The sequence below is a fragment of the Trachemys scripta genome, chromosome 9 (genome assembly GCF_013100865.1).
Source record: "Trachemys scripta elegans isolate TJP31775 chromosome 9, CAS_Tse_1.0, whole genome shotgun sequence".
NCBI lineage: Eukaryota > Metazoa > Chordata > Testudines > Emydidae > Trachemys > Trachemys scripta.
In genome coordinates, this window is record NC_048306.1 from 69,766,225 (window position 1) to 69,779,265 (window position 13,041).

Genomic DNA, 13,041 nt, shown 5'->3' on the forward strand with positions numbered 1-13,041 from the left:
CCATGGTGGATAGAGGCATTCATTCCATGATACAATAATTTTCATAACGACAACTTCACAATATTAACCAGAATTCATAAGTTGTATGGACACATTGCCCGAATACCACAATAGCATCTATTGCATCTAATGTCATCCTCTTACACATCACCTCTAAATTTCGCCCTCTCTATTTACAGTTGGCATTATTGCAGCTTGTCATTGAACCAGAATGTTTTTATTCGTAATATTTTAATTTTATTTTCAACTCAATAGAGCAATGTGTGTGTAAAGACTATCCATACAGGACAAAGACAATAACCTTGAGCCACAGATTGTGATGTGGAGTGATTTCTTAACAATTTGCTATCCAAGAACTATGTTTATCATCATTAGAAATGGATTAAACCAAATTGGTGCTGCGACAAATAATAAAACAAAAGAAAAGGGGGAAAAGGAGAAGAAGGAAGCCTCTGCAATGATCTCTTCTCATTGATTCGTAGGAACTGTCAAGCTGCATAGGGATTTGCACTGTGTCCTGGAAGAGTGGAAAGAAACATTTGCAATTATTTAATTCGTTTATTACAAATTTATTTTATTCAAATTTGTCTCAGACAAAGAGTTCCGTTATCAGGAAATCACCTCCTCAAACGACAAATTACTTTGTGTGTAAATAAATCCTGCTTGTAATTTTTGTTTGGATACTGTTTCAATATTTGGTATAAATCCATGCTGTGTTTACAAGAATGTTGTAAAGGTATTTTGTTCAACTGGTTAAAAAAATGTTAAGTGGAACAAATATACTTTTATCAAAGGGGAAGTGACTCAAAAGTAAAAATTTTTACTCCAGTAGGTATGTTTGTGAATAAGGATGGTCCTATCCAACATGGACCTCTCCACAGTTATGCATTCCTTTGCTATCCCCTGGGTGGACTGTTATAATGCATTCTGTTTACTTATACTTTAAGGCCTCAAAGTAATGTATAAACACACATACTCCAGTATTCTAGCCTGTGCAGTCTTTCAGTTCCCTTCTGGGTGCAATGGAAGGTGCTGGTTATTGTCTATAAAACCCTAAATGACTTGAGACTTAACTCTCTCAGTGACCACCTCCCTAAATAGCACTGTTGATTTTTGTTGGGCCTGTAATGGGATGAATACCTTTTGAATAATCAGCGGGTATGGTAGAGGCTGGGGTTTGTGCCGACTGTTGTTCATGTTAATTTCTGTAATACACAAGATGTGAACAATATAAATAAACAAAATAAATGAGTTGTATGTTCTGACCTTGGCATTATAAACATTGCACAAAGATTTAATACATGCTTTTTTTCTGTTTGGTGTTTAGGGTTTTCCAGGGCAGATAGGTTTAGTCGGACCCAAAGGTGAAAGGGTAAATATATATTTAAGCAAACTTTTAATGTATTATGTATCCTTTTTATTATTAAAGTGATTTAATAACTGCCTTTTCTATAAAATCAAATAAAAACACTATATTATGTTACTATATTTTTGAAAGATGTGGCACTGAACTCCCATTTTTTCCTTTTTTTTTTTTAGAACTGTAGCTGCTGTTTTTCAATTTGCTGTGTTGCATATATGAGATTTCATGCATGTGTTTATGAAGTATTGGCCTGTTTTATGTAGGAGTCAGACTAGATCATAATGGTCCCTTCTGGCCTTAAAATCTGTTAATCTCCATGTAACAGTTTACAGTCATATGAGGTGTGCCCATGGAATAGTTGGTTAGGTAAAATGTAGTAGTCAAATGAAAATCCCCTGATAGACTACCTTCTGTTAATGCTTATTGTTCTTAAAAATGGAGTAAAAAAATGCACTGCATGCATTTTTCCTATTAATTTGAATTATTCTTTCTCTGTTTGTTTCTTTTTGTATCATTAGGGAATGCTAGGATTACCTGGTTTTTCAGGTCTCCCAGGTCTTCCAGTAAGTAAAATAAAACAAGATAAACCAAGTCCTCTACTTATACGGCATCTCAGTATTCCCCAACCCAGTGTCAATTTCAGCATTGTCTCTATCAATTAACCTAGAGATAACAATCTTGGTATCAGCAATTCTTATTCACCATACTGTATCCACATAAACTATTTCCGTGTAGTTACAGGAAAATATAAATGTTCAATAACAAAACTGTCAATTTTGAACTTGTTTAGGGTGAACCAGGAAACATTGGTCCTCCTGGAGGTCCAGGAATTCCAGGATGCAATGGCCCAAAGGTAGGGATCAAGTAGAACGTGATGACAATGGGGATTGCCAGGAGCTAAGCTTAAAAATCAGTGGATACTGCCCAAAAGTATTCTCAAACATTTTCTCAAATGCACGGCAGAGTTGTTTTGTTGCAGCTTGCAACTTCACTGATTGATCGGAGAGAAATTCTGTTCACAATAGTCATGGAAAGCAAAAGTGTTGCAAGTACCTGTGTGACAATCTTTTCTTTGTCTTCTATATTGTTTTTACCTACCCTGAAGATGCAGGATGATGGGAAGTGGAATAATCATAAGCAATTTCACTCAGCAGTTTGAAATTCTATGTTCTGTATTGTGCTGTGAGCCTCTATTCTTGGTATGGGTATGAGTCCTGAACTGCAGCCTGAGGAAAAGTTAAAGTCTGTAGTTAATCACTTTATTTCAAGTTTTCATTTTATTTGACCACAAAATGGCTTTCATCTAGCCTTACAGTCATAGGCATAGTTTGGGTGGTGCCAGGGGGCATTGCCCCCCCAAACAGAGGGGAGGCATGGGGGGGGGGAGGTCATGCACCCCTCCCCCCATTTCTGCAAGCATTGAGCTGCCCTGCAGGGCTTGCTCTATTCGGCCTGGAGTAGGGGGAGAAGGTGGCTTTGTCATTTCCATGCTGCACTTCCCCTCCTGCCCCCTCCCCTTCTGCCGTCACTTTCCCCCTGTGCTCCGGGTCCTCCACCAGCAGATGGGCATGCCTCCTGGGTCCTAGTGCCTGCCCGTTTCCTCTAGAACCATGAGTGCCCACGGGGGTGGAGGGGGGTGTGAGGAGAAGAGGCAGTGGGAAAGGGGGGGTGGAATGAAGCGGGGGGAGAGGAAGGAGGAGGGGATGGGGAAGAGAAGGGGATATGGGAATGAGCGGGAGGAAGCAGGAACCCGGCATGTGGCGTCCCCTGGGCAACAGCAGCTCCAGCCCAGCCGGGAGGCAATCGCAGCAGCACCAGAGCAGCGACATCGCTGCAGCAGCCAGTGCTGGAGTGGCCGCCAGCAGCAGCTCGGGCTTCCCTTTTACGCCGTCCCCTCCATCCCCCAGCACTGGCAGCCTAGGTACGTGGGGGGAGACAGCCAGTGAACCCAGGGGACTGGCTTCAGTATGCACGTGTGCCTGGGCTCACTTTGCCCACCCAAATATAACAGTCAAATTACGTCTATGCTTACAGTAAAGGAAACTGAATATTCCGTAATACTCTAGGAGCACAGGAAAGGACTAGTTAATCATATCAGTGGCTTTTGTAACAGTTACAATGTTTATTACTGTCAGGGTGAACAAGGATTTCCAGGGCCTCCAGGGCCAGGAGGTGCTCCAGGCAAACCAGTAAGTGGTAACATTAAACATAATGTGCATTTCTACCATATAAAGCCCTTAATTCCTTAAAGCTTAAAACGGTTGTTAATATATTAATTAATTAAGCCCCACAATACACCTGTGAGGTGGGATAATATTAGTATCCCCACTGGCTGGAAAACAGTGGAAAGGTTAAGAGAACATTTTCAAAAGTGACCTGATTTTGGGGGCCCAATTTGAAACACATTGGCTCTGAGCTTCACAGGTGATGGACACCTGCAGTTCTTGCTATCTTTGGTTGAAGTTGTGGATGCTCAGTACTTTCTGCATATCAGGCCTTGGGTGTCTCAAGCTGGGCATCCAAAAACAGGAGGCACCCAACATTAGAAAATACTCTTTAAAAATGTACACCTAAGTGACTTACCTAAGGTAAGTCAATGACAGAAGCAGAACCCAGGATTCTTGCTTTAACCACTAGAGCTTGGTTTGCTCTACAGAAATTATATCAAAGGTAAACTATAAACAAGGAATAAAAATGGAGCACTATCATTGGCACAAAATCCCTCGAAAGATATATATTTTTTCTATTTTAAAAAGTCCTCCTACACCCCAAAAAGAGTCAGGCCGCACAAATCAAATTTACAATAATTTTGAAAGCCCAGCTGGTAGGCCGGTCACTTTCCAACAAGTCCATTCTTCTGAGATTGAAGTCTGGTGCATAAGGCATGAAATTCATCCTTGTGCATCAGAACCAGCCAAGGTTACTCACCCATGCCATTCATGAAAATAAGTCATTTTCTTAAGTTTGCCTCTACTAAACATCTTGTCTGGCCTTATCACCTATGTTACCAGTTGCCTTTTTTAACAATATGATTTTTATTATTTTTACTGTCCCTAGGGTATTGATGGCCTCAAAGGAGATAAGGTAAGTTATTCACAGTATGTTGTATTGAATATTCATTGAAGAGCAAAACTTTGAATTTGTACAGCTCTTGGTAAAAGATCTATAATAGCTATCTTCATCCACTGCAGCTAGAGAGCTTATTTCCCCAGAAGAAGAGCAATGCAGCTCATACCAGAACCTAGTATATGATTGCCACATTCATCCTTGGTTACAATTCAATATTTCTTATTTTCTGTGATTACTATTTCTGAGTGTTGTACGAGTATTCTTTACAAACACACCAAGGACCAGGTCCCTCTCCCAAAGAGCTTATAAGTGCCATCCAGACACTGGATAAGAGTTCAGATCAAAGGAGTTCAGAAATGATCAGGAAGATCATTTTTGGAACGCTTCAGAAGAGTGTGTTTGAAGAGGAAGACCATTCTAACCACAGGGGCAGGAAGAAATGAGGCATGAAGATGAGTTACTTTGAAAAGTCAAGTGCTGAGTCTAGTTAATATGGGCTCTGTTTCATTTAAACACAGCTGTGTGTTGCCCACCCCAGGGGTTGCTACAGGAAGAATTCTTCCTTGAGGCAGAATTCTTCCCAGAATGCCCAGGCATGTAGACTGCAGAATGCCTGTACTGCTACATGGCTTTATGAAAATGCCGTACTCTTTTCTGTGCACAGGGACCAAAGCCGTGACCTTTTTTCCTGCTGCACCTCCTTGAAGGTGTCTTTCAGCCCCGCTTGCCTGGAGATAGCAATCTGCACACTCCATGGAGTTCAGGCAAATATGCCTGACTGCTGCACAGATTATTAAAGGGAGCTCCTTGAGCCCTCCACCTTTCATGTACACTAGTGAAGCAGTTGAACACAACATGAATCTGAATATTTTGGGTCTGATTCTTCACTACATTATACTGATTTCACCAGATGAAAACTAGAGTAACACAGCAGTGAATCAGACTCTTTTCCTTTAAGAAGTTCTTACAGTTTTTTTAAAATACATCAGTGTTGTACAAAGACTTTGGAGATTACTGTGATAATATGGTCTGAAGTGCTTTCATCCTATTAGCAGCACTCTTACCCTGGTGGGAACAAAGACACAAATAAATAAACAATAAAGCAAAGATGACGTTGATGTAAGTGATATAAAGAAATAAAATGAGATTTTGGCCCCCACTTGAATGTTTTACTCTAGGAACTGTTCTTATGTAGAAAACTTGACACCGTCAGTTACATGATGCAAATGGTTTTGGGCCAGATTCTGATCTTCGTTACCCCAGTGTAAGTCCACAGTAACTCTAGTGAAATCAGGTGTAACTCAGATCAGGTAGAAAGAGGCTCTCTATATTCTGTTGGAGATTATGCAAATTGCCAATAATAGAACTCTTGTAATAGAATCCAATAAACATATCCTTAAAAGAAAACATTAGATAAAACCATGTATGTGTGTGAAGGAAGTATGTGTAGGTCTAAAAAAGAAGGAGGTTCGTAAGGACCAAGAAGTACAGATCATATGAACATATTGTGTAGTATGTATTGAATAATGATTTTTTTTTTTGGTAGAATTGTCCATAATGGACAATAGCCAGCATTAGGAGATTTCTGATGTTGGATTTCTCTGTGTATCTTATTGTGAGCTTTATTGCCTTGAGTTATACAAACGAATTTCATAATATAACAGTTGATGAGGCTTTTTTAATTACTTATTGTCAAGGGGTGCCCTGCAAGTGGATATGACCCGGGATATGATGGAAGAGGTGACCCTGGATTACCAGGAATACGTGGACGCCAGGTAATTAAAAGAATTTACACTGTGTTATGTATATTTTTTTAAAAAAGTAATGTATTATTGTTCTTAAATCAGAAAATAACTTCAGTTCTGAATGTGATATTGGGTTTATATTATAAAGGTGAGAGAGATAAAGTTATTCTTTTTATCCCTTTCAAAATTCAAATTTCCCCAAGCCATTAGGGGTCAGTTTTGCTTGCTAGGACTGGTGGTGTTTACTATATTTGTTAAGTATAGGGAAAAGGGGGTGAACAGTGAGGTGGCACCATTTGCAGATGAGACCGCATTAATTAGGGCAGTGGTTCTCAAACTTTTTTTTGCGGACCACTTGAAAATTGCTGAGGGTCTTGGTGGACCACTCAATGATCTTTCCAAATATTGTTTGTACCGTTAGCTAACTATTGTAAAGTGCTTTGGATAAAAGTGCTATATAAAAAACGTAATAATTAACTTTTTTTGTTCTATAAATAAAGCACACAACTCATATTAATATCAGTAGTCGTACCTTTCTAATGCAATGGATGTGTCCTCTCTCCCCCACCATGGCAGCCACCAAGCTGGGCCGGGAAGTGGGGGTGTCTCTCCCCTTGCACAGCAGTCACAGAACTGAGGCTGGGAAGGAGGGCTGTCTCTCCCTGGCAGCCGCAGCCCTGGAGCTGGGGGAAATTGCCTCTTTCTCTGGCCGCTTCAGCCCTGCACATCCCAAATTCCCCACTCCCTCTTCTCACCGCACTGGCCCCTCCCACCCACCGCCTATTCCCCCCAAGGCCACCACCTCACCTTATACGTGAGTCTTCTCCAGGGTCCAGGCACCTAATTAGTAGAGCCACACCTGCGCAGCTCCACTAATTAGGTGGGTGGCCCTTTATTCTCTTGTGTGCGGCCGCCCAGGCACACACCTTAGAGGGAACTATCTGCAGACCATCTGAATGGAGCTCGCAAACCACTGGTGGTCCACAGTTTGAGAACCTCTGAATTAGGGTAATTGAAGCTGGAGAAGAGTGTAGGGTACTTCCAAATTATCTAATAAAGGTTGTTGAATAGGCAGCATTATAATAAATAAAATTCATTGTTGATGAATGCACTTCGGATGGAATAATTTGATCTACTGCTATACATTAACTAACCACTGAGGGAAAACATCTGGACAACATTGTGGACAGCTCAATAAAGACCTTTATTCAGTCTGCAGTGGAGGTCAAGAAGCAAACAGAATGTTATGGTACTTAAATAATGGATTTGAAAATATTATCAAGCCTTTCTGTGATTCAAAGATATGCTCTAACCTGGATTACTTTATTTAGCTCTGGTCACCCAATCCCAGAAGGGATATATTAGAGATAGAGAGATGGGCAACAATAATGCTTAGAGAAATTTCCATATGAAGAGAGACTGAAAAGATCCTGACTGTTTAGAGAGAAAAATAAATAGAGAGAACATGGTAAAGGTGTACAAAGGTGTATATCCTCGTGTTACAAGGCACAAGCCAACCAGTAACTGATGGAGTTAGCAAGAAATGTTCCATCTGGGTGGTTATTCCGTAAGTGTCCACAGAGGATATGTCTAAACTGCAAGGTAAACTCAGGGTTCGATCTCAGGCTAAAGCCTGTTCTCTCTTCCGTCTACATACAAATTGCACTAACCCAGATCACGGACCCAGGGTGCCAAGACCCTCAGGGGTGGAGGGTTCGACCCTCAGTCAAGCCAGGAGCTAGGGCTCAAACCCTATTGCTTTGCAGGGTAGATGCAGTCCCACTGGACTCATGTTCTGGGAGTCCACCAAAAGTATCCCACAACCCCATGGGCCAACTTTCTTTGTGGTCTGGACAGTCAAGTTTGGTGGACAGTCAGATTTTTCTCATACTGCTCCACAAACAAAGGGCTAGAGTGGCTACATATTGAGAGGGACACTAGGAAATCTGGAATAATGGTGGTTGGACTAAGGCCCACATAATGCTGTGTAGATCCTGGAGCCCCAGGTTGGGTCCCAGAGTCCAACAATTCCTAGCCTGGGATTACAAATGAGTGTAGATGCTCAAGCCCTAGGCTAACAAACCCAAGGTCTGCTAACTCGAGTTCTACTAGCTCTGGGCTGACATTACAGCGTAGACATACCCTAAAGCACTTATGGCACTTTCCTGTGGATATGGCTGTTTCCACAGACAGGATTCAGGATTATTAGGAAGACTGGTCTGGTCCAGGATGGCAATTCTTTTGTTCATAAGTGGTCCTGCCCAACTTATTGCAAATTTGACCAAGTAATATTTGTGAAATAGCAGTAATGATTTCCATGGAAAAACTGTAATTTTTCCATTGAGTGATTTTGGTTCCATAGTTATAAAAACCTATACTTAAAAGGTGATTATCATTAATATAAAGACATTAAAAACAAAAGCCTGGATTAAATAACATTGCACTGAAACATGAAACATGAAAAGAAGGGAATTTAGAGATAACATTACTTCTGTGTCTGTAACTCACCCTCTAGTGCCCAAATATTTCCATGCATAGTGGATCATTTATATTCTTGCATTTTCTTACCATCAGGAAATTTATTCTCGTTTCTTGTTTAATATAAAGGGTGAACCAGGTCCTCGAGGACTCCAAGGGCTAGTTGGACCACAAGGCCCTCTGGGATCTTCAGTGAGTATAAAATCAGTATATTTTTATGATTTAAGAGTTTCCAAGAAGCCTAAGAATATGGGCCACTGACTTCTATAGATAGTATGAAAATTCCATGAGTATGTAAAATCTGTAAATTCATGTGTCTGACAGATTTGGGTTTTTTATTTATTTTTTTTGTTTGTTTGCTAATTAAAGTTTAGATTTTCAAGAGTAGCTTCAATTTGTGTGGGCATAATTTTGCATCTTCAAATAATTGCACATATATTTTTTAAATTCGCATTAAATTCCAGTTATACACATAGTGTTTGCACTTGCAAATCAGGTGTTTAGACATGCTACAGATATTTGTATCCACAATGAATTGCAAGCACAAAAAATAAACCATGGCAAGACCTGGCTGAATATCTGGCACTAGAAGCTTGATCCAAAACCCATTGAAGTCAACGGAAATACTCCCATTGACTTCAGTGGGCTTTGAATAAGACCCTATATCAGGACTGAGAATTCTACTGTTTACTATTTTGCTGTGCTGTTTTTTTTCCTTTTCATTTCATTTTGTTTTCTCTAGGGTGTTTCAGGGAGAATGGGACTTCCAGGACGTAAGGTAGCTTGAGATTTGCTATAAAAATTAAAACTCTTAAATCTCATGTAACATTTTTTCATTCATTATTTGTGGGTGCTTTTTAAAACAAGAAAAAAGTAATGTTTTAAAAACCTCTTTTGTAGGGTGTCATGGGGATTAAGATCATAGGAACCAAAGGAATACAGGTAACTCTGTAATATAATTATAACATTAGAAAGTTTTGCTTCAGATTTCTTCTTACTATGGTGAAATCTTTTGAAGAGGAAGTACTGTGAAGCAAAAATAATTTGCTCTACATACATTAATGGAGAATCTTTGCAGACTACTTTCACTAATGTATGGGGACAAGGTGACATCAAAGGATACTGTCTTCACCTAACAGTGAAAGATAGAAGCAGGCTAACAGTTTAAGAGGAAGCTTAACTTGTTGGAGCCAGCCGTCAGTATTTACTAATAGAAAGCAGTAATGTGGTTTACATTACATTGGTATACAGTGTTTGGAAATCCTGTTCCTCCGCTAGCCAAGGAGTTAAATAATAAATAAACTAATAATAGCTGTCATAGACTTCACTCTTAGATGCTCTGATCCTGCCTTTTTAAGTGTTCATCTTCATGATGCTATCTGAAACTCCAAGAATATCTTCCAAGAAATCCTCCAAAGTTATACCATAAAAATAGGATGTTTTGTCACTCTCACTATTATATCACCCCATGATCAAATGTGTCTCAATGCAAATTACAATTGACTATAAGCAAATGTAAAGTCTCGTAGACCCCAATCTTGCAATTGGATCAAGTGGATCTGTACATCTATGCAGAGTCCCAGTTTAGTCATTGGAGTCATGAATGCAATATTTTGTCTGTGCAGATCTGATTACAGGAGTTGGGTACACTGAAATTAATGTTAATTCTTCTTCGAGTGCTTGTTCATGTCCATTCCAACCAGGAGTGTGCACACTGTGTGCATGCCAGCCGGAAGATTTTTCCCTTAGCAGCGTCCGTAGGGTCGGCCTGAGCACCCCCTGGAGTCGCGCCTTCATGGCGCCCAATATAGTGCCCTGCTGACGCCCCACCCCCTCTGTTCCTTCTTACCACTAGTGACGGTGGCTGGAACATCGCTCACTCTTGTGGCAAGCGCTTTGGCACACCATGGCCACAGCAGTGGGAGCCATCATCCCAATGGCCCTTTTGGACACCTTGGGCATACCGCCAGAGTCAGGCCCAAGGTCCTGGTTGGCATCGGTGTTTTCGGCGTCTTTTGTTCCACCGCCAGCAACGCCGGCACCTCTGACCGAAGTGCCAACCCCGCTGTTACAAACAGCTCCGGCAATGACCCTTCCTTCAATGGCACCGACGACGGCTTCAGCTCCGACTCCACTGGTGTCAACAAGGTCGGCACCACCGGATCTAGTGGCTCCTGCACCAACTGCAGTACCGAGGCTCCCACCTCCAGTGGCCCTGTCACATCCCATCGAACACTGCGTGCCGAGAGACCCAAAGAGCACTGAAGGCAGTGAGCAAGGTCTGCTGCCAGTTCTCTCCTCCTCATCCTCGCCAGATGAAGCGGTCATGGGGGCGTCAGTGGCCCCAGCTCTGGAGGATAATTGGGTTCTCCAGCAGCACCTCGTGTTTTCACCAAATGCATGGCAGTTGTCACTGCGTTCCTGCGCAAGCAGATTCAGGTTTTCCCATACCTCAACAACTGGCTGATCAAAGGCCACTCCAGATCCCAAGTGGAGGATCAGGTTGGCTTCATAAGAAGGACCTTCCTCAAACTAGGTCTCCTTCTCAACGAGGCCAAATCCACTCTGTCCCTGGTGCAGAGGATAGAGTTTACAGGCACAGTGCTGGACTCAACCCAAGCCAGGGCATACCTCCCGGAAACTAGGTTTCAGTCTCTAGGGGACATCATACGGGGCCTTAGACAGTTCCCTCTGACTCCAGCAAGGAACTGCTTGAAACTGCTGGGGCACATGGCTGCATGCACCTACGTAGTACAGCATGCCAGACTCAGACTTCGCCCACTTCAGTCATGGCTGGCGTCGGTTTATCGACTGGCGTGGGACACTCTGGACGGCATTGTAACCCTGCCCCACTGTGTACTAGACTCCCTCCTGTGGTAGCTCGACCCACAGGTGTTTTGTGCAGGAGTACCTTTCACTAGCCCCCAGCCATCCCTCTCGTTAGTGACAGATGCCTCGGATCTGGGCTGAGGGGCGCATTTGGGAGACCTCAGAACTCAGGGCCTCTGGTCTCAGGCGGATCTCGCTCAGCATATCCACGTCAGAGAGCTGAAAGCGGTGGGTCGGGCGTGCCAAGTTTTCAGAACCCATATATCAGGCAGATGGGTATCAGTCCTCACAGACAACACCACGGCAATGTTTTATATCAACAAACGGGGGTGCATGCTCCTCTCTCCTGTGCCAGGAAGCCTTCTGGGACTTCTGTGTAGAGCACTCAATACACCTGCAGGCTTCATACCTCCCCGGGGTGCAGAACAAGCTGGCGGACAGCCTCAGCTGAACTTTTCACGGCCACAAGTCGTCCCTCCGGTTGGACGTAGTGAGTTCAATTTTCCATCTCTGGGGCTTTCCTCCGATAGACCTGTTTGCCACACGCAACAACAGAAAGTGTCAGTTATTTTGCTCCTTCATGAATCACAGTCTGGGTTCCATCACAGATGCCTTCCTTCTTCCGTGGGGAGACAGTCTGCTCTCCGTGTTCCCACCAATACCGCTGGTCCACAAGCTGCTCCTCAAGGCCCACAGGGACAGGGACCAGGTCATATTGATAGCTCTGGCATGGCCACGCCAGCACTGGTTCACATCGCTCCTGGAAATGTCCGTGGCGACCTCGCTCACCTTACTGCTGGTCCCGGACCCGATGACGCAGGATCACGGCTGCCTCCAGCATCCGAACCTAGAGTCGCTCCACCTCACAGCTTGGATGTTCCATGGCTAAATGCTATGGAACTGTCCTGTTCTGATCAAGTCAGACAAGTTCTCCTTGGCAGTAGGAAGCCCTCTACAAGGGCAACGTACCTTGCCAAGTGGAAGAGGTTCCCTCTCTGGTCGGAGCAGCACCATCAGTCACCGATGCTTGCCCTGGTCCCTTTCATACTGGACTACCTCCTCCATCTTAAACAGGCTCTGTCCTTGTCATCAATAAGGGTCCATCTCTGCCTTCCATCCAGGCGCAGACAGCTTCTCGGTCTTTGTGAACCCCATGGTTACCCATTTCCTCAAAGGCCTCAACAGACTCTACCTGCAAACTCATCAGTCTGTCCCAACCTGGGACTTTAACCTAGTTCTTGCCAGACTTACAGGCCCCCCATTTGAGCCAATGGTGACGTGCTCCCTGCTTTATCTCTCTTACAGGGTGGCATTCCTGGTGGCGATAACCTCAGCTAGGAAAGTGTCGGAGCTCAGGGCACTTACATCTGAGCCCCCTTACGCAGTATTTCATAAGGACAAGGTTCAGCTCAGACCACATCTGGCATTTCTCCCTAAAGTTGTCTCCCACTTTCACATGAACCAGGACATCTTCCTCCCAGTGTTTTATCCTAAGCCACATTCCTGCGACAGGGAGCGAAGGCTTCACTCATGGGATATCAGCAGAGTGCTGTCCTT

The 13,041-nt window shown here is 43.1% G+C and overlaps 1 protein-coding gene across 3 annotated transcripts in view; it reads left to right on the top strand.

Annotated features, from left to right (window-relative positions):
- Positions 1-13,041, top strand: part of LOC117882409 (collagen alpha-3(IV) chain-like) — a 134,151-nt gene that overhangs the window by 53,159 nt on the left and 67,951 nt on the right. For all 3 annotated transcript variants that reach the window (XR_004647004.1, XM_034780567.1, XM_034780568.1), the window contains exons 4-12: positions 1,328-1,372; positions 1,882-1,926; positions 2,154-2,216; positions 3,499-3,552; positions 4,421-4,447; positions 6,130-6,207; positions 8,785-8,847; positions 9,398-9,433; positions 9,556-9,597. Coding sequence is in view for 2 of the 3 variants with exons in the window: in XM_034780567.1 (XP_034636458.1) it covers positions 1,328-1,372; positions 1,882-1,926; positions 2,154-2,216; positions 3,499-3,552; positions 4,421-4,447; positions 6,130-6,207; positions 8,785-8,847; positions 9,398-9,433; positions 9,556-9,597 (453 nt within the window). In the remaining variant the exon portion in view is untranslated. The remainder of the gene's footprint in view (positions 1-1,327; positions 1,373-1,881; positions 1,927-2,153; positions 2,217-3,498; positions 3,553-4,420; positions 4,448-6,129; positions 6,208-8,784; positions 8,848-9,397; positions 9,434-9,555; positions 9,598-13,041) is intronic.